This window comes from Candoia aspera, chromosome 2, assembly GCF_035149785.1.
Source record: "Candoia aspera isolate rCanAsp1 chromosome 2, rCanAsp1.hap2, whole genome shotgun sequence".
Classification (NCBI taxonomy): Eukaryota; Metazoa; Chordata; class Lepidosauria; order Squamata; family Boidae; genus Candoia; species Candoia aspera.
In genome coordinates this window covers 145,113,806-145,134,303 of record NC_086154.1, presented here as the reverse complement: position 1 = coordinate 145,134,303, position 20,498 = coordinate 145,113,806, and the positions used below count along the sequence as shown (strand labels likewise).

At 41.8% G+C, this 20,498-nt stretch overlaps 2 protein-coding genes across 3 annotated transcripts in view; one reads left to right on the top strand and one right to left on the bottom strand.

The window, feature by feature from the left end:
* Positions 1-15,313, bottom strand: part of ATP13A1 (ATPase 13A1) — a 42,370-nt gene extending 27,057 nt beyond the window's left edge. For both annotated transcript variants that reach the window (XM_063293999.1, XM_063294000.1), the window contains exons 1-7: positions 14,986-15,313; positions 8,254-8,343; positions 7,111-7,301; positions 5,536-5,608; positions 1,603-1,758; positions 882-951; positions 188-294 (exon numbers count right to left, since the gene is read on the bottom strand). In XM_063293999.1, the coding sequence (XP_063150069.1) occupies positions 188-294; positions 882-951; positions 1,603-1,758; positions 5,536-5,608; positions 7,111-7,301; positions 8,254-8,343; positions 14,986-15,288 (990 nt within the window). In that variant the 5' untranslated portion in view covers positions 15,289-15,313. The remainder of the gene's footprint in view (positions 1-187; positions 295-881; positions 952-1,602; positions 1,759-5,535; positions 5,609-7,110; positions 7,302-8,253; positions 8,344-14,985) is intronic.
* Positions 15,314-15,626: 313 nt separating this feature from the next.
* CHCHD5 (coiled-coil-helix-coiled-coil-helix domain containing 5) lies at positions 15,627-20,239 on the top strand. Its single transcript, XM_063294003.1, has 4 exons — positions 15,627-15,684; positions 16,441-16,581; positions 18,005-18,156; positions 19,925-20,239. Coding segments are annotated over exons 1-3 (294 nt in total). The 5' UTR covers positions 15,627-15,682; the 3' UTR covers position 18,156; positions 19,925-20,239.
* The last annotated feature ends 259 nt before the right edge of the window (positions 20,240-20,498 follow it).

The window sequence follows — 20,498 nt, the reverse complement described above, 5'->3', positions numbered from 1 at the left end:
GAAATCACTGTTCAGTTTCTTTTCTTCTCTAGCTCCACTTTTACATGACTCTTGTTAGGCGCTCTACCCAACCCTGTTCTTTCTTTCCCCTTCATCCTGTCTCCTTTTCTAGGTTAGGGATGCAGCCTGTACAACACTGCATTCTGACAACACTGCTTGACCAAATTGCAGTCATTGACAGGCAAACCTTCATTTGAGGGACTGACTCTCCGGTCAACATGGCTTCGTCTACAATGCACCTTCCTCGCAGTAGCAACATGTCACATGGTACAAGGTTCTCATGGGGAGAGCGGCCTGGAACAAAAATTTGAATGCAGAGAAAGGCGTTGTGAGAAGATATGGATTCAGTCAGGACCTAGACAACCTATGAATTGTGAAGGATTTGCAATTGCTCTTCTTTCCTCATCTTAGCTGAGCTCAGCCTGTCTAGACAGCACAGATGAAGGCTAATTTTCCCATTGAACAGCAAAAAAAGTTTGCTGGTATATCAATCCTCTGTTTTGCTAGCATGTTATGCCTCCCTGAGTCCCTCCAGTGAGGTCCCAAAGCATTCCGCATATTCCATGCTACCTTCTGCAAGTTCACAAGGAAGATTACACAGGGAATGGCCAGATAAACTTCAGTGCATTATTTGACATAAAAGCAACAATTTTTACTAGCAAGCTCTTCCCCTTAAGCTAAACTTAGGTTAATATTGTTATTATGTCAGAAAATGTAACCTCACAGATCTGGACAGACTTCTTTCTGCCCTGATCCTCATCCAATACCTGACAGTTTTACTGATATTTAGGAGTGCCTGAATACAGAAAAAAATCAAGAACACTTTGAAATAGAGAAGCTAGATAGTTCTTCATTTGCAGTAAGTAAGGGAATTCTATTACCGACTGACACAATATCCCCTGGAATTATCTCATCACTGGAAATTGGCCGCCACTTCCTGTTTCTGTAAACCTGAAAACAAAGAGACAGCAAAATGGTACTTTGGATCCTTCGGAGGGGCTAAAGTCACTCTGGAGAAGCAATACCCACCCATGTAAACTTGCATGGTACCTTTGACCAAAGTACTTGTTAATAAAAATAATATAATGTAACGGTAGAAGATGGATGGAATGAATATATGCTTTCTCTGTAAATTTAGCCTGTTACTGGGTTTATCCCATATAAACTTTGCTGTAACGGACTAATTATTACTTTCCTGGAAGAAACCAATAAACTTACAAGGCCAAGAAAAATGGAAAGGGATATCTCAGGAGCCACAGAATGCTGGAAACAGAGAAAAATCTATGGACTTGGATGACAAATGAAAAAGGTCCAACTAATTGGGCATCTTTCTATCTTAGCTTCTGACAACACTGTTCAGGAAATCCTTCCTGTCTTATCCAAACCCCCATATAACAACCGTCCTGCTTTTCTTGACAGTTCCTCTTAACAAGCTCACTTGACAAGTACAGTAACTAAGTCTGTTATTTGCATCACCCTGAGCAATGGGACCTCCAGTGTTCTGGAAGCCAACAGCTCATGAGAATGTCTGCAGATGGGAGGGGGAGGCATTGCAGCCTCACAGTTTTATGAGGAACCTCATCATCTTTTGCCGGTGCTTACCTGTATCATGTAGGGTTTGTTGCCCATTTTTCGGATCTCAGACATGTTCCTCATCTGCTGCTGGACAAGGGATGCTTCAAAAGCTACCAGCATGGAAAGAGTGAAGACGCTATAGTACCAGTATTCATCCAGGCACCACAGGCCCACACAGAATACCTGTGAAAAGCAGAAACAAAGGACTGTATGGACACACAGTACAGCAGCAGCGGGCAACTTCTGGGAAGCCAGGAGCCACACTGAAGTATTTCTGGGTGAGGGCAGTAATAAAAAGTGGAAAGGCTCCCAGCCATTTTTTAAAAAGGAGATCTTAAACACACACAGAGAGAATGCAAAACCTATTGCCTCTGTTAGTTTCCTGTTTTAAAATAGCAGGAAATGCTCAACTGTATTTTCTTCTGCAAAGCTGGTTGAAGTGGGTCACCCAAAATGGCTTTTGGGCTAAATGTGCACCTGATGCCTTAAGTTTCCCATCTTTGCACTAGTGTCTATAATAAAGAAGAAGTTAGCACAATAGTAAAAAACAGAAGCAAGAACCCCTAATATAAATATTACTTTAGCCATAAACTTATTAGATAAGCATAAGAAAGGACTCTTTTGTCCTCCAGCTTCCCCTCTCCCTCTGGAATAGAAGAGAAATAATGCTGGTCCTCCACAATAAATTGCTCTAAGGAAGACTAACATAGTGGTTAAAATCCAGATAACTTTTTAAATATACCAGCATGGGTATTTCTGTTTTTTTTAAAGCAAATGTTTATATAGATACTAATGTTTATACATGCCTGGCCTCCATCTCATCACCCACTGAGAGTCCTCCACCCCATCCCACCAAATATATAACAAATATTTTCACACTACATCTCAATCTGAAACTCTGCTTTAATGGAAAATCAAGACTGAATTTTGATTTGTTTTGATGATACTTTGGTGAGATGGGCAGCTATATAAATATAAATAAATACATTTACCTATGTTTTTTCCTTTCAGTGTTACTGAAACAGGATTTTTTTAAGTTTTAGGATAAAATGCAATGATGTAAATAAAACATTAATTAGTATCTGAAAACTGAAAAATGCATTTGGTTTTCAATCACTCATTGAAGAACAGTTTGCAGAGTTAGGGACAAAACAATCTTGGCTAATTTCTGTCTTTGAAGCCAGTCCTAGGAGCAGGGAACAGGCAGACAATAAAGCACTAAAATAATCCGGGAGTTTTGATTTACTTCGTTTCATCTCTGGGTAAACAAACAATAGCACAGCGTCTCTGTCAAAAGGTGAATACTGCAAGAATTTCATCCAAACACACAATGTCCAAAGTGAGAATCTATATTTGATCGTATTCATATTTTTATTTGCAATTTCTCTTAATATGTGTGAAAACAATGACGCTCTGCACCTTGTTTTGAAGTTCATGCTTCTACTTTCACTCAGGGAAGTAAGAACATACAGGATTTATTTATTTATTTACTCGATTTATTAGCCACCCATCTCACTTTTCCAAGTGACTCTAGGCGGCGTACAACAAGGTTAAAAATCAATAAAAACATGTATTCAGTATAATTTAAAATGAAGAGCTGCCTCACACATGTACTGCGTATTACTTTGCTTAACTTTTCTATACTTGATTAAATTGAGCAATGAATTAACTCCTCAGAAAAGTACTGAATTCAATATGGGCCAGGAATCTATTTGCACATTTAAGGATTCATCATCAAAAGTACTATCTAGCAAACTGACTTAATTATATGAGAATTAAAATGCAATATACCATCAAGAAAAAACTAGAGACACAATCTTAAGAGATGTAATTGAAGGAAAAAACCTCCCCCCTATTTACTCTTATGCAACAATTTATTTTCATGGGTTTGGTTCACAGATTTTATATTCAGAGTAGCAAACACAGATGTCCTCATTTGGTGTCCATATTAACTGTGAACAACACATGAAAGAACCAAAGCCAGGATTTGCACTGGGCACAACTAGTCTCTAAACTCGCTCATCCTCAGCACTGTGGTTACAATCCTCCTCCTTGCCCTCTAACGCTTATTTAACTACAAAACATCTTGCAAGTTAAATATTTATCCCTTCAAAGGTTTCTAGTCTCTCATTTCTCTGATGCTTCCTACAGTGTCTTGATAAGCAACAGGACCATGCAAATCTTTTGAAAAAGTTCAGAATATGCAGAAGTGCATAAAAGCACCTCTTTCAAATCATTACAATAGCTGCCTCTTTTTTTCAAGCTCAGGTGGCTGCTTTGGAAGCTGTTCTTGGCTGTCTCCTCAATTTATGAAGAGGTTGCATATTGCATACGCATATGGAGACAGCCAGGATCACCTTTCAAAGCAATCATGCAGGCTTGGAAAAAGATAAGGCTACTTTCATGAGCTGAAATACTTCATGTGCATTGTCTTCTGAAGGGTCTGCATAGCCCTACTAAGCAATGCTTTCGTCCTTTTCTTACACCATCCTTCCCCAGCTTGGTGTCTTCCAGAAGTGCTGGATGAAAATTAACAGCCATGGTTCTTCCAGCATTCTCAGCCAATACAGCAATGGGGAGACCACCTTACATACTGTTCGAAATCTAAGAGTATTTGGATACTCTGACTCCAGTAAGACAAAGCTCTGTATCTTAAAAAAAAGTTCCATATAATGACTGTATATTAAAGTATCCATAATTCCTATTGCATATAAGAGGAATAACTGACTTATGTTTCTATCCGCATTTATGGAAATCTATTGCTTTACTGGATTTAGCTTAGAATATGTGTCTTTGGTCAATTAAAAAAAATTCAGTTGTTTATACGTCTATTACAATCTGATCTTCATCAGATAAACTATAAGCAGCAAGAAGAGGAACCAAAATGATGGGCAGATGCTCTTCTGCCTTAACTTAGAAGTGTAAGTGTCCTGACTAAGCAAGAACCACGTCGAGACGAGGAAGAAATCTCTAGTGCTTTATTATTGCTATAGTAGACAGAAAATCCTACCGAACTGAAGAAGTGTGGGAAAAGCCAGACTGATAAACCCCCAAAAGTCAAGGCGGGTCTGTTCTATGTCTCTTTGAATGACAGCTCAAACTCTCTAAACTATGCATGCGTTTTCGCCCCTGGATAGTGGCCCCCCCCGCTCACCATCAGTACTCATGACAGTTTGTGTGAAAGGTGCCCTGTGCAAGCACCGAGTCACGTCTGACCCTTTGGGGGGACGCCGCTTTCACAATGTTTTCTTGGCAGACTATAGCGGGGTGGTTTGCCATTGCCTTCCCCAGTTGTCACCTTCCCCTGCAAGCTGGGTACTCATTTTACCAACCTCGGAAGGATGGAAGGCTGAGTTGACCTGAGCCGGCTACCCAAGAATCCAGCTTCCGCTGGGATCGAACTCAGGTCGTGGGGAGAGTTTCAGTTGCAATACTGCCACCTACTCTGCGCCACATGAGGCTATAACTTAGAAGTAAACTGGGTTAAGGAATGGTTGGTTTCCCAGTTTCTCTGTTGAGGATGTCTGAACAAGTCCATACTAGCCAGCCAACTGCATAAATGAAAAAGTTTACAAATCACAATAGTCTGGAAATCAACAGCTTTGGATGACAGCAGAATTTGCTTGTTTCTTTGTCAACTTAAGAAACAGGCCAAACAAAAAACAAATGGTTTGAGAGCCAGTTTGGTCTAGTGGTTAAGGCAACAGGCTAGAATCCAGGAGGCTGTGAGTTCTAGTTCTGCCATAGGCCTGAAAGCCATCTGGGTGACTTTGGGCCAGTCACTCTCTGTCAGCCCAACTCACCTCGCAGGGTGGTTGTTGTGGGGAAAATAGGAGGAGGAAGGAGTAATAGGAATGTTCCACGCCTTGAGTTATTTATAAAAATAATAAACAATAAAACAATAAAAAACAAACAAACAAACAGAGCTGGTGTTGTGCATTGGCATACAGTTTTTGTTACCTGAAAGACGAAGAAAGGAGCTGTTGCTCTCTCTTTGAAGAGCTCCAGGAATTCTGGCACAACCATCTCTGCCCTGTGAGAAAAGCAGAATCCTCATTTATTTTAGCACTTTCCTGAGCCCACTCAATTTGCAAAACTTTTTGGTTTTTGCTGCATACATCTTTCAGCATTCGCAGCTAGCATGGGCAGTGTTAAGGGATTCTGGGAGATAAAGCAACATTATCTGGAAAGTGACAGATTCTCCACCTCAGCTTTGGATCCTGAAGAGTTCGTTTTCCTCACCCACTTCCCTCAATGCTCTATTTTCACTTCTGGCTTCATCAAATGAGACTTTCAAGGCACAGAACTTTAAAGCTTCAGGCACTACTTGATTGGGACTGCTGCTATGCCTCCGTTTTCATTGTCAGGCCCATAATTATCACTATTAATGGATAACTAGTAATACAATATTAATAACTACGAACCAATAATTAGAGAAACAAGAATTGCCATTTAACTTTCATGACAATGAGGACCTGAGTTCTTCCTATTGGGTGATGTGATTGTATCACTGATTTGTTCCTGCAGCGCTTTCGAACCTGATACCTTCATGTGCACTGGGACTGAAAATCCTATCATTCCCCCTCCCCACGTGAACATTCTGCATGCTAGCTAAGGACAAAAGCGGTTGTTAATTCATGACACCTGGAAAGTGCCAAGTTTAGGAAAGCTGGGTTACACCTGCTGAGAACTGAGCTTTCTTTGTTTTGCCTTAGCCTTTAAGACAAGGAAGTTACAGTTATGAAGTGGGAATAATGAGAGAAATTGCTTCTACAGTTGGCTCAGGAAAGCAGATCTCTGCCTCTGAGAGAGTTAATAGTTTTTTTATTACAAAAACCTGCCTGAACACAGTGGGCCTTTGAGGAGGAAAAGACTGCTCATTATAAGTGGATGGATGAAAGTGGTGAAGAACTTTCTTCCATGAATTCCATATAACTTGCAGACACACAGGATAGGAAAATGGACTACTGGGAAGTAGGCAGGGAGCAAAACGAGTAAAAGCAGGGGGTCAGGATTCATACAACTGCATGCAATGATGCAAGACTGGAATAAAATTGATCCTCTCAAGACAGAGAGCAATTAATCTCTTGGCTTTTAAGTTAAGTGTCTATATTAATCTTAGTTAAGCTACAAAGCATAGAATTGTAAATCTAGATTTTAGAGGAGAAAAAAGCCTTTCAACAGACATATGTTTTAATATAGATGGTCAGACCATCTATGGAAAGGCAGCATATCACTTAATAAACAAGTGCAGTAAGACACAATAAAACATTTTTCACAATTTTTGCTATAGTTAATTATTAACCACATACTTCCCTTCCATACGAGTCTGGCAATCAATGCTATGTGCCATGTTTGCCCAAAAGTTGTTTCATCCCCCAAGACTGTAAATCTGGTACTATATTACTAACACGCTGTCAATTAATATCTATAGGTTAATTAACCTGAATACTCAGTAATCAAGAGCTTAAATACTCCTGTCTTGAGAAATTTATGGTAAGTATTGCAGACAAGTAGAGGGGCCCATCTACTTACTTGTTGGTGCCATATTTTTTTTCTGCTGCTTTGATTTCTTTATCTTCCTGGTAACCACGAGCATTCTGATAATACTGCAGTGGGTACTCCACAGGGAATGCCACAGGAAGGAATTTTTTGCCTTCACTTAGCTCGCAAAAGTATTTGATTTTTTGAAATTCAAAGGAAAGAACCTCCTGTCCATCTTCTCCCTAGAAGGGACACACAAATTAACATTCTGTGTGCATGGAGCCAGTTTGGAGATTTCTGCCATTATGTGTGATACAACATAAGCTTGTCTGGAGGTTCTAGCAGGGAAGCACAGCTATCGTATACCCTTGACCGAAGATCGGTACACTCCTTCTATCTGGGATGGTCATCTTCCGCTGAGCGCGCAGCTTTGGGAGGGACGCACATGGAGCAGTGAAGGAGGAAGGGGACACCTGCTTAGCCAGTCAGATCAGCCGAATCAACCCTGGCAATCAATGGGGTGACAGATGTCGCAGCCAGATCGCCCTCACATCCATGACACAACATGAGAAAGCTGGCCCACCAGTCTCCCTGCTGCAATAGACCAAGGCAAACATAAACTCTACAGCAGGAGATACAACCCAGCATACAAACCAGCTGTGATCTGCAGCTTTAAAAAGAACATTAACTAAATAAAGCTGCTAGCTGCCAATGAATTTAACTTAATTTTCCTAAAAGCAAATGTTTGTATGTTATCTAACACTCTGTTGGCAAGACAATATCACTGGAAAGTGGAGAGACACCGTTTCTGTCAAATTTCATATCCTTCCCATTTATAACTCGGGGTATCATCAGAACATTGCTCTAGTAGAATGGTGGGCGCTGGACTTGTAATTTGTTGAGCCAAGTGGCTGCAAATGAGAAGGAATGTGAGTAAAGTACTCCTTCCTTTAAACTAGAAACCCTTCTAGGACTGAGACCAGCTCTTTTCTTTGCAGAACAGAACTCAGGATCCAAGCCATTAATTGCACATTCCTATCTTGAGAGATTAGGTCCACATTTCTGTGACACCTTATTTTTTCACAAAAGGTGCCACAGTACAGTCAAAATCAGCTGACAAACTTAAGTGGGATATAAGAAGTTGATGAGAGAGGGGAACCACCCTCAACTTAACACTATAATTTAATTTCTCACCTGATCTCGGTTGAGTGGCACCAGTTCTGCAGAGCCATTATTTGGAGTTGGCACAACTTTGGCCAAGGTGGCTTTCCTTGGATTGCGCACCTGAAAGACAAATACTTTGAACAATCAGTCTTTGGAATCTGGATCAAATAAGGCAATGTTTAGTATTTACTCCATAAAAGAGGGGAAACAGCTGCACTTGGGAGTAGACTTGCATTTGTATCAATTGTACTGGTTTTATCTCAACTTGAAACATTTTTAAGTTACAGGTAGGTCATGATTAGTGTGAGTTTGAATAATGCAATATTCGATTTAGTGCAAATTGTAAATTGATACCAGGTTGTGTTTAATGTGACCCAAAATGCAGTTAATGCGATGCTAGCACACGTGCAGTTGCAGTTGGGGTTTAAGAAGCTATTAATCTTTGTCTGTGCAAAATAGAAAAAAGGAATATTCCATCAGAGGAAAACAGTACACGTTTAAAAAAGAAGAGGCTCACCATTACATTAGAGCAAAAAATTTGGCGCAATTGAACAACATGAGTCATAGGAATGCTAAAATAGGACAAGACGTTGGAATGCCTAAGGATTTTTTTGTTTTTATTTTGCTTTCTATAACTACTCTGTGACTTTGCTAACCATATATTTAAATTACATATATGCTCTTTTTGTCCTTTCCTGTTATATTTCATTAATATGGATATAAACATTTATGTTTAAAAATTTTAATTGCCTATTTCCATCAAGCTGGAACCAATTATCATATTTTCTCTAGAAATATCACTCTGAATAGTGAGAATTCAAATAATGAGACCTTTTCGTGCGGTTCATTAACCACACTAATTGAGACCTACTTGTACCGGCAAGTAAGTCCTTTAATCTGCCTCCTTTGTTCATCAAAGAGAGCATCCCCTAGGCTAAGTGGGTAACATCAGGGAGAAGATGCTTTCTGCAATTGTGCCTCAATTCTGAAATGTTCTCCTCAAAAGGTACCCACCTGGCATTAAACAAATGAGCTTCAGCCTATGACTTTATCATACAGTATGCACTGTCTAATCAAAAAAATTAAGTCTTAATTATTGCTCTGACTGCTTTTGCTTTGGGTTTTAAAGAATTCCTTGGTTTAATATTTTGTATTATAATTAATATAATAGTGAAGAGTGTAAGTCACCTTTGAAATTCCTGGAATAATCAGACACAGAACATCTATTAATACTTTAAGTGAATGAACTATGGCCATATCAGTTCTACGAAGCAGCTGTGCAAAGAAATGATATCTGGAAGTCATAGTCTAGTCCTCTTTTTCCCCTAGAATACACAACATTTAAGAAGTAGTAAAGGTTTCTTTCACTAGACCTGCATATAATAAGGACTTTGCACCTTCAAAATGACCTGTCTGGAAGGCCTGGAAGCCCTTCTAAACAATGCAGGTGGTTATGGATGAGAAAATAATTGAGAAAGGAACATCACTAAATTACAGTGAAAGAGACAGAAAGCTATTGTTTCATAATCTTTCTTTGAATCAACCTATCCTAAGATCAGAGTCACTGTAAGCTACATTCTATTCATGCTTTGTCAAAGGCAAGTGCCCCTGACACCAACAGCCACTTTTTGGCAAATTCAGATTATGACTCCGGTTGGTCTGTTGTCCTACTGCTGAAATCTACTGGTTCATTTTAACCAGTATTGTCCATTCCAACTGGTAATAGTTTTCAGTCTTGGGTAGATTTTGCTCTGTGATTTGAAACTGGGACTTTTTTGCAAACAAATTGCATATGTACCCATGAATTATATAGCCTTTTCATTTTCTCCTGCAAAGGCAGCAGGTAAATGAAAACCATACAAGGAAGGTACAATAATATCATATGACTCCTGTTAAAGAGGCAGATAAAATCAAATTACTATCGTGAGCACTAAAGTAGAAAATCTAGTGCTCTGAGAAAATAAAGCAAATTTAGCAGAGGTTAGATACTACTATCATCAGCAAAGGATTGTTACCTTGTCATGGTGCTGGAGCTTGAGCACCTCAATGATGCCATGAGCTAAACCGTGAAGGGCCACCCAAGACGGGAAGGTCATGACAGAGAGGTCAGACTAAATGCAATCCCTGGGGAAGGTAATGGCAACCCACCCCAGTATTCTTGCCGTGAAAACTAAATGGATCAGTACAACCAGAGATATGTCGGTATACCATTGGAAGATGAGACCCCCAGGTTGGAAGATGGTCAAAATGCTACTGGGGAGGAACAGAGGATGAGTTCAACCAGCCCCAGACGTGATGACGCAGCTAGCTCAAAGCCAAAAGGACGGCTAGCAGCCGACGGTGCTGGTGGTGAACGGCGAATCCGATGTTCTAGGGATCAACACACCATTGGAACCTGGAATGTAAGATCTATGAGCCAGGGCAAATTGGATGTGGTTATTGGTGAGATGTCAAGATTAAAGATAGACATTTTGGACGTCAGTGAACTGAATGGACTGGAATGGGCCACTTCACATCAAATGACCACCAGATCCATTACTGTGGACAAGAGAACCACAGAAGAAATGGAGTAGCCTTCATAATTAATAATAAAGTGGCTAAAGCAGTGCTTGGATACAATCCAAAAAGCGACAGAATGATCTCAATTCGAATTCAGGGCAAGCCATCTAACATCACAGTGATCCAAATATACGCCCCAACCACAGATGCTGAAGAAGCTGAAGTAGAGCAGTTCTATGAGGATCTGCAGCACCTACTGGACAACACGCCTAAAAGAGATGTTATCTTCATCACAGGAGAGTGGAATGCTAAGGTGGGCAGTCAAATGACACCTGGAATTACAGGTAAGCATGGCCTGGGAGAACAAAACGAAGCAGGACATAGGCTGATAGAATTTTGCCAAGACAAACACTCTCTTCCAACAACCTAAGAGACAGCTTTATACATGGACTTCACCAGATGGACAACACCGAAACCAGACTGACTACATCTTTTGCAGCCAAAGGTGGCGGACATCTATACAGTCGGTAAAAACAAGACCTGGAGCTGACTGTAGTTCAGATCACGAACTTCTTCTTGCACAATTTAGGATCAGACTAAAGAGATTAGGGAAGACCCACAGATCAGCTAGATATGAGCTCACTAATATTCCTAAGGAATATGCAGTGGAGGTGAAGAATAGATTTAAGGGACTGGACTTAGTAGGTAGGGTCCTGGAAGAACTATGGAGAGAAGTTCGCAACATTGTTCAGGAGGCGGCAACAAAATACATCCCAAAGAAAGAGAAAACCAAGAAGGCAAAATGTCTGTCTGCTGAGACACTAGAAGTAGCCCAAGAAAGAAGGAAAGCAAAAGGCAACAGTGATAGGGGGAGATATGCCCAATTAAATGCAAAATTCCAGAGGTTAGCCAGAAGAGATAAGGAATTATTTTTAAACAAGCAATACGTGGAAGTGGAAGAAGACAATAGAATAGGAAGGACAAGAGACCTCTTCCAGAAAATTAGAAACATCGGAGGTAAATTCCAGGCCAAAATGGGTATGATCAAAAACAAAGATGGCAAGGACCTAACAGAAGAAGAAGAGATCAAGAAAAGGTGGCAAGAATACCCTTCCTGTATAGGGAGGATAACAATATCGGGGATAGCTTTGACAGTGTGGTCAGTGAGCTAGAGTCAGACATCCTGAAGAGTGAGATTGAATGGGCCTTAAGAAGCATCACTAATAACAAGGCAGCAGGAGATGACGGCATCCCAGCTGAACTGTTCAAAATCTTGCAAGATGATGCTGTCAAGGTAATGCATGCTATATGCCAGCAAATTTGGAAAACACAAGAATGGCCATCAGATTGGAAAAAATCAACTTATATCCCTATACCAAAAAAGGGAAACACTAAAGAATGTTCAAACTATCGACCAGTGGCACTCATTTCACATGCCAGTAAGGTAATGCTCAAGATCCTGCAAGGTAGACTTCAGCAATTCATGGAGCGAGAATTGCCAGATGTACAAGCTGGGTTTAGAAAAGGCAGAGGAACTAGGGACCGAATTGCCTATATCCAATGGATAATGGAAAAAGCCAGGGAGTTTCAGAAAAACATCTATTTCTGTTTTATTGACTATGCTAAAGCCTTTGACTGTGTGGACCATAACAAATTGTGGCAAGTTCTTAGCGGTATGGGGATACCAAGTCATCTTGTCTGCCTCCTGAAGAATCTGTATAACGACCAAGTAGCAACAGTAAGAACAGACCACGGAACAACAGACTGGTTTAAGATTGGGAAAGGAGTACGGTAGGGCTGTATACTCTCACCCTACCTATTCAACTTGTATGCAGAACACATCATGCGACGTGCTGGGCTTGAGGAATCCAAGGCTGGAGTTAAAATCGCTGGAAGAAACATTAATCTCAGATACGCAGATGATACCACTTTGATGGCTGAAAGCGAAGAGGAACTGAGGAGCCTTATGATGAAGGTGAAAGAAGAAAGTGCAAAAGCTGGCTTGCAGCTAAACCTCAAAAAAACCAAGATTATGGCAACCAGCCTGATTGATATCTGGCAAAGAGAGGGAGAAAATGTAGAAGCAGTGAAAGACTTTGTATTTCTAGGTGCGAAGATTACTGCAGTTGCTGACTGCAGTCAGGAAATCAGAAGACGCTTAATCCTTGGGAAAAGAGCAATGACCAATCTCGATAAAATAGTTAAGAGCAGAGACATCACACTGACAACAAAGGCCCGCATAGTTAAAGCAATGGTGTTCCCTGTAGTAACATATGGCTGCGAGAGCTGGACCATAAGGAAGGCTGAGAGAAGGAAGATCGATGCTTTTGAACCGTGGTGTTGGAGGAAAATTCTGAGAGTGCCTTGGACTGCAAGAAGATCAAACCAGTCCATCCTCCAGGAAAGAAAGCCAGACTGCTCACTTGAGGGAATGATATTAAAGGCAAAACTGAAATACTTTGGCCACATAATGAGAAGACGGGACACCCTGGAGAAGATGCTGATGCTAGGGAGAGTGGAGGGCAAAAGGAAGAGGGGCCGACCAAGGGCAAGGTGGATGGATGATATTCTAGAGGTGACGGACTCGTCCCTGGGGGAGCTGGGGGTGTTGACGACCGACAGGAAGCTCTGGCGTGGGCTGGTCCATGAAGTCACGAAGAGTCAGAAGCGACTAAATGAATAAACAGATACTACTATGAAAGAAAAAGGCTGATCAACTTTCTAGCCTTTGCCAAGAGTACAACTAGCCTATCTTGTGCAAATCTCTTTAATAAACACCACTGCAACGAAGTTTTAACAGAGCAAGATCACAAACAGCAAACAATCATTTTTATATTAATTTTCCTAAGAAAATAGAAACTAGGCAAAAAAAATCCTACTTTTAAAAGTCTCTTTGTCACTGTGACAGTTTGATTAGTTATTATGTAAATCCCAGCTGGACATTGAAATATACTAATGTACATGTTGACAGGCTTTGGGAAACTCAGTCTTATTCCAGAGAAAAATATTGTGTCTTCCAAGAATGGAAGTTTGGGAAATACTCAATGTCCATGAAAGCTAAATACAACATCCAAGAGAATTTAAAAAAAGAAAAGATAGAAGCGAGGAGTTTTCAATCAGCAGGTGACCAAGTTCAACCAAGAAAATGACTGTTGTAGTGCTCTGAGATATATTTCCCCTTTTATTTTGCCTACAGGTGCAAAACTTTCATAGGCTCACCTCTTACTTGCTTCCTCTTACAACCAAATGCTCATTATTTGGAAATCAAGAAAACATCACAACTTTCCAAAATAACTAGTAGTGTGGGGGAAGGGGAATCTCAAGACTTTTTCCCCTGGAGAAACCCAGAGCAGTTTACAAAAATATTAAAAATATGTTACATAAAACCATCAAGAGTAAGACTAACAATTCTTTTTAAAAAAATACAATCATTTAAAAAAGCTTCATTTTTAAAAAAAAAACAAGCTTATCTAAAATATCTGATCCATGTCAATTAACTAGAAAATCTCAATTAGATTTAATTCAAATTTAATGAAAGCAACATTACATTAATTAAAATTAAAATGACCACTTCCTATCATATTGTTACATCCCATAGGCTCCAAAATAAGTAATCAACTTTTACAGAATAAACTGCCTTTAAATACAACTATTCATCATAATTCGAACACATCAACACTACAGACAGGACACCAACAATGATTAAACAAGAGTAAGCTTGGAAAGCAACACGTTGTACATTTTATTTGTTTCCATAACAAAGCCTTAGGCACAGCGCATACAGAAGCAAGGTATGATTTCCAAACAGTATACACTGCGAGTTAAATCCCAGTTACCTCACAAGGCTTCACAAGAGGAAGTTTCAGTCCCGTAGCATTCGGATTTAAGACTCAGCTTCACCCCTGATTCTCGTTTAGAGAGAAGCCAAAGTTTGGGCTTACTGGTGCGGTAGCCAAACTTTGCGCTTCTCTCTTAACGAGTGCGAGGAGTCCCCGTGCAAGGAACTGGGAAGAGACAGCTTCTAGACACACCTGAGCACAGACACCTCTTCAAAAAAGTAAAGCGTGCTCAGGAAGCTTTTTCTGGGGGTGGGGGGAAGGGGAAGCCGCCACTTCCCACCTCCCCTGATCGGATCTTCTTAGAAGCCCAAGGCAGAGAAAGCCATGCCAACCTGTGCGAAGGCAATACGCCCCCCCCCCCGCCATTCCGCCCCTCTCCCGTGTGGCCATCGGGTCCCCCGCTCCGTCCCGGCGCGCGACTGACCCAACAGCAGTAGAGCAAGCAGTGGACGTTGACGCTCCACAGGCCGGCTAACGCCGTGAGAAGGTGGACGACCCCAATAGCGGCGAGGAAAAGTAGCGCGGCCTCAGGGGTCTCGGTGCCGGCGGCTGTCCCCCAAACCCAGGCGCAGGCGCTTGCCCCCCAAAACCACAGCCAGAGCGGGTAGAACACGCAGAAGGGCAACACCGTCCCCCACAGCAGACGTGACCGCCGCCGGTATGGAATCACGTCCTGCACCAACTCGTCCCTAGGCCCGGGACCGGCCTCCGCTGTTGCCGCCACCATCCTTCTTCCGGGAGCCACCGCCGGCTCGCTTCGGTCGCTCCTATTCCACTTCCGGGGTAGGCACGAATGAAGCGCGCCAAGAGAGCATGCTCGCGGCCCGGGCGGTAAAGATGCGCATGCGTCGCCCCTTCGCAGCGCCGGTCGAACCAACGCTTCAGCCTCTCGCCGCACATGAATGAGCTATACACGTGGCTCTCCGCTAAGCGACAGCGTCGTTCCAACTACGCGTGCGCGAAAACGTGCGGCGTTTTCTCTCGTGTTATCGTGGCTGGATTTTAAGCCCCACCCCCGCAGCTCGTGTGAACATGCGCAGAAGAGGTCCCGTGCTGGGAAGGGAGCATGCGTGTTGGGGAGAAGGAGGAAACGAGTGTGGCTTTCCGGAGCCGAGGGAGGCATGTGAGTGCGGTCTCTTTATAGCTCTGCTCTAAAGCATTTTTTCTGATTGAAGGGAAAACTCCGCTTTTCTTCCTTCCTCGGGGTTTAATTTGCATCCGCAGAGGTCTCAATCCAGAAGAATTACCGTCAGGATCAGATCAGATATGCCCACAATCCAGTGACCTGTTCCCCGCAGGCTCCAACCTGCTCGGTTTGAGAAGCGGTGGACGGCAACTTTTCAGCTACTCATTTCCAACACTTGCTACTGTATAGGTGATGATAGAGTGTCATCACAATAGCAGCCTTGCTTGATCTCCTTTTAAAGCTGTCTCAGTTGGTGACCTTTACAACCCATAGGAGTAAACGGTGGACGGTGATGTAGGAAAACTTACACAATAATACATTGGTTATCTTTTAAACTCTCCCAAGTTACGAGACCGTGTAATAGCCCAGGGGTCTGCATCCAGCCGGGGACAGCAAAGAGCAAGTTCGTGGTGTGCACCTGGAGAGAGACTGAATGTTTTCTGTAGATATAAGCCTCGACGTCCCAACGGAGGGGGAAACAGTTGTGTTCTGGCAGGTCTTGGGTGCGGAAGCTGGGCTAGCTGCTGAACAGTGTTTAAATGGGTTGGAAGTAGTCACTTTCAGGTGTTTTTCATAATGCTTTAAACGTATATTAAACAATTTTGCATATCTTTTTATTGTTATCTGTCTGATGGAAAGGCAGAGTATGCATTCAGGGTATATTTTTTTTTAAACTTGTCTCCCTCCCAACAGGCAGGCAGCCCTGGAAGTAACCTTGCGGTACTGCCATAAAGAAACTGAACAATATGGCCGGTGTGTTGCGGCTAACCCCTCTTCCTGGCAGCAGGACTGTCACCAACTCAAACTTGATATGGCCAAATGCACATCATCCCAGTAAGTTCTGTCAGGCTGGAGTGCTGTTTTGCCTTTGTGGGGAGTCAGCTTTGATTAATTGAGGAACATTCACTCCATTATCTGGCTGTAGATTTCATAGCAGGAATGTATTACCAGAGCTGTATAACATGTGATCTATCTATGCATACCTTTTCCCAGCTCCATATGCATCTGGCATGTTGAAATACACTTTTATATTGATATTAATTCAGCACATCACCTGTGACTTGAGTGGGCATGCTGCTTACCTATTGGGTCAAATCAGCACATCAGTGGGATTTAAGTCTGGGATATTTAGACAGTTATTGGTCTTGTATACATATGGACTTGTGTCTTGAGAAAGTTTCTTTTTTTCCTCATTCCTGATTTCCTCAGATAGAGAAAAAAAGCTATGGTCTACTTTCTTTCTCTTAACTTGCTAGTGCTCTTATGTAGACCACTGCTATATAAAGTGATGATGTTGGAATAGGAAGGGGGACACATTTGTTTACAACTTTCTGCATGGTAACAATATGGTGGCAGGTAGAAAGATTTTCAGTGAACGGTTCAGTGGATAATATAGCGCAGAGCTCTGAATTTGAAGAGCAAAACGTCCTCCGAAGTGCCCTTGTGTGTGCACATATCATTTGAACCAAATGTGATTGTGCATCTTCTGTGGGGACTACATGACTGCAGGAAAAGATGGAGTTTGTGGCGTTCCTGACAGCCACATGCCCTTTAAATCGTATTTAGCTGTTTGGATTTCTGCACAGCCTTAGAAAAATATCAGCAGAAGGATAACCAGATCTATTGTGATGAGCTATAATAAAATCTGGGAGAGTTGCATTAAGTCAGAGAACATCATGATGAGATTTGGAAGAAAATCTTTCAAGGAGAGTTTGTGGACAGAATAGGAAAAGGATTTTTCTGGGGGAAGGATCTGCGTTTCAAGTTGTTTTAAAAAACTTTATATAGAATGTTAAAAGCATAATATCTCTGGAAGGTGTGGGGGGAGTGATAAAATATACATCTTGACATCAAGAATTAAGCCCTACAATTTTAGTATCTGCATCCAACGTTAGGACCCAAGTATGTACAGGCAGGGTTTGCATTGTGACATTTTTCCATTACTATGACTAACCTCAGTCGCCTATGATTTAAAACATTTTTGGATTCATAATTCACTGCAGTCTTCACATTTAAGTTCTTGAACATTGTTGTTTCCATTTTGCAGATATGGGGCTGATCTATATTAGCTTCTCTAACATTGCTTAGTGAATTAACAGCTGAAGTAACATTGGAGCAGAAGACACCTTGTCTTCTGTGTTTAGCCACTGCAACTTGCTCGCTGTCAGAACAATTTATCCCCTCATCGTTGCTGAGCTCCTGCCTTGTTATCTGTCCATTTTCCCCTACTTATACGTCTGTGGGACTTTTCTTCTAGCCCAATTGTTCAGAAGATTCGCCAAGACTGTGCTGAACCATTTACTGCATTCGAGCAGTGCCTTAAGACAAACCAGAGTTCCTCAATCAAATGTTCTGAACACCTCCAAAAATTTCTCCTCTGTGCTGACCAGGTGAAACTGAATACATAAGGTTGGTGCCCCTAAATTAGTCATTGGTATATGCGTGTATGCATACATAAAATAATATAAAGCTAACATTCATTTATCACCTGTCCTGCCCACATTGTAGTGGCCATTTGACATGATGTGGTGGGAGGTTTTTGAACATTCTAGCTCTTGAGAGGAAGGGCCAGTGGTGAAATGCGAAAACTCCAGGCAGCTGTGGATGTAATCAGCCATTCTGGAGGATTAGGGATAGAGAGCGCTGCAAGATAGAGAGAGGAGGTGTAATGACTGCCTATTCAAATCAACAACCGGACTCACATAGAATTCTATGGAATTCCAATTTAATGATGAATAGTATGCAGAATCACAGTCAAAGCTGAGAATACCAAAAGCGTGGGATTTCTCCCAATTAAATCACAAGCAACCCCAGACCCCTCCCCCCACTGTCAGTACAATTCCATTCCTCTGCCGGTGTTCCAAAACGGTTGCTGGCAATCATCGGGTAACGACCTTGGTCAGGCAACTTTAGTCCAAACATAAATTCCTTCGCGCTCGCATCATCAGCCTTCCTGCCTGGTACGAACTAGCAGCCCCCTCCTGCCCAGCAACACGCGTCAGCACCAGCATGGCATGGGAACTTGTTCAGATGTTTCAGGAACACTGGAACAGGAACCATGACAGGAGGCATGAGAAGAGAGTCAGATGAACAGTGTGAGCCACGTTTGTAGGTTAGAGGTTGCGGGCTGGTAGGGAGAACATTTTCTAGAAGCAAGGTCTGAGAGTGGCATTGTAATCATGGTGGAAAGGAGCGAGGAACGCTGAAATAACTGGCAAGTCTGACATGTATGGCACCCAACCAAAACCAATACCTCATTCCTTTACAAGGGACACAGCAGTCAAAAATAGTTAAACAATTTTAATTCTCTTGCCCCAGGACCAAACTGTATCACTGTGAAACTTGAGAGGTGTGGTTGGGCCAAAAAGACAGAAGGCATTCATTCTTGCAAATAAAATGTCTCCTGCATTTACCTGTCTAAACTTCCTTCCTCTAGAGTTTATTGTCTCCCAACTCACCTCACAGGGTTGTTGTGGGGAAAATAGGAGGAGGGAGGAGTAAGAGGTGTGTTTCCCACCTTGAGTTATTTATAAAAATAATAAAGGCGGGATAGAAAAATAAACAAACAAACAAGTAGTAGCTGATGAACTTCATTGCATTTACTGGCTGGGCAAATGCATAAGAGATGGATAAAATCATACACTGCACTTTAGATTGATTGATCATGTGCCATCAAGTTGTTTTAGCATCCTAGCGATCACATAGATAGATTTTCTCCAAGACAATCTATCTGTAATTTGTTATTTCATGTCTCCGAACGGTGCACTCATCACCGCTGTAACTGAGTCCATCCACCTTGCTGCTGGTTGGCCTCTTCTCTTTCCTTCCACCTTTCCCAGCATTAGTGCCTTTTCCAGAGAGCTGGGTCTTTGCAGAATGTGTCCAAAGTAAGTTACTCTCTAGAAGGTAACCAGTAAGCTGGCTTGGGTCCCTTAGCTGGGCCAGTGAAGCTGGGCTTAGTGGACTCTTAATTTAGGAAACTAAATTCATGACTAGGCAAGGAGCTGTTGGCAAGCCAGCTTTGCAAAATGCGTGAAAGACTATGACAGTTCTTTGCTTGTTTATCTTGCATTTGCAAATGTGATTGTTTGGATCCTGGATAGCAACTTACTATTCAATTTTGGAAGGGCAGTATTTCATTTTGTGTGTATTCTCTTCTCCCTCCTTCTTTTCATAGTCCAGCTTTTTGATTTCTTCAGCAGAAGCCTTGCTATTCCTTGAAGTGGCATTAAGACTAAAAGATTTGGCCAGTGATGGCACCAGCTTCTCAATTATCATGAAGATCTACAGGTATCCTTCCCAGCCCTCAGCATCATTCATTTATGTGCAGCTGTCCAAGACATCTCAGTTTGGCACATTGAAATTTAGCTGTGTTGGTATGACAGTGGAACCTCAACTTTATTTACAAACCCCAGTGTCTGGGGTATATATTTTATTATGCCTGGAACTTTTGCAGGCACTATGCAATAAACTGCAAAGACCCCGAATAATCTTTTCTGACCCAATTTTGCAGACAGAGAATTGCAACGTTTTATGGCTCAAAACAGTGATCCATGTAGATTAATGAGCAGAAGAAAAAAGGAACCTAATTTGCTGTGGAACTTCTCTGAAAGCATTTTGAAGTCTGTGACTGTGTTTATGCCCAGATAGTTGGCAGCACCTAGCCAACTTTGACCTCAAAAAGCTAAACAGGGCCAGTCCTAATTACTTCTCAGATGGGAAGTCACCATAGAATAACATAGCTGTATACC

Coding starts and splice junctions, on each gene's coding strand:
- CHCHD5 (XM_063294003.1), top strand. Junction 16,582..18,004: donor GCCAAATGCACATCATCCCA/GTAAGTTCTGTC, acceptor CTTTTCTTCTAG/CCCAATTGTTCAGAAGATTC.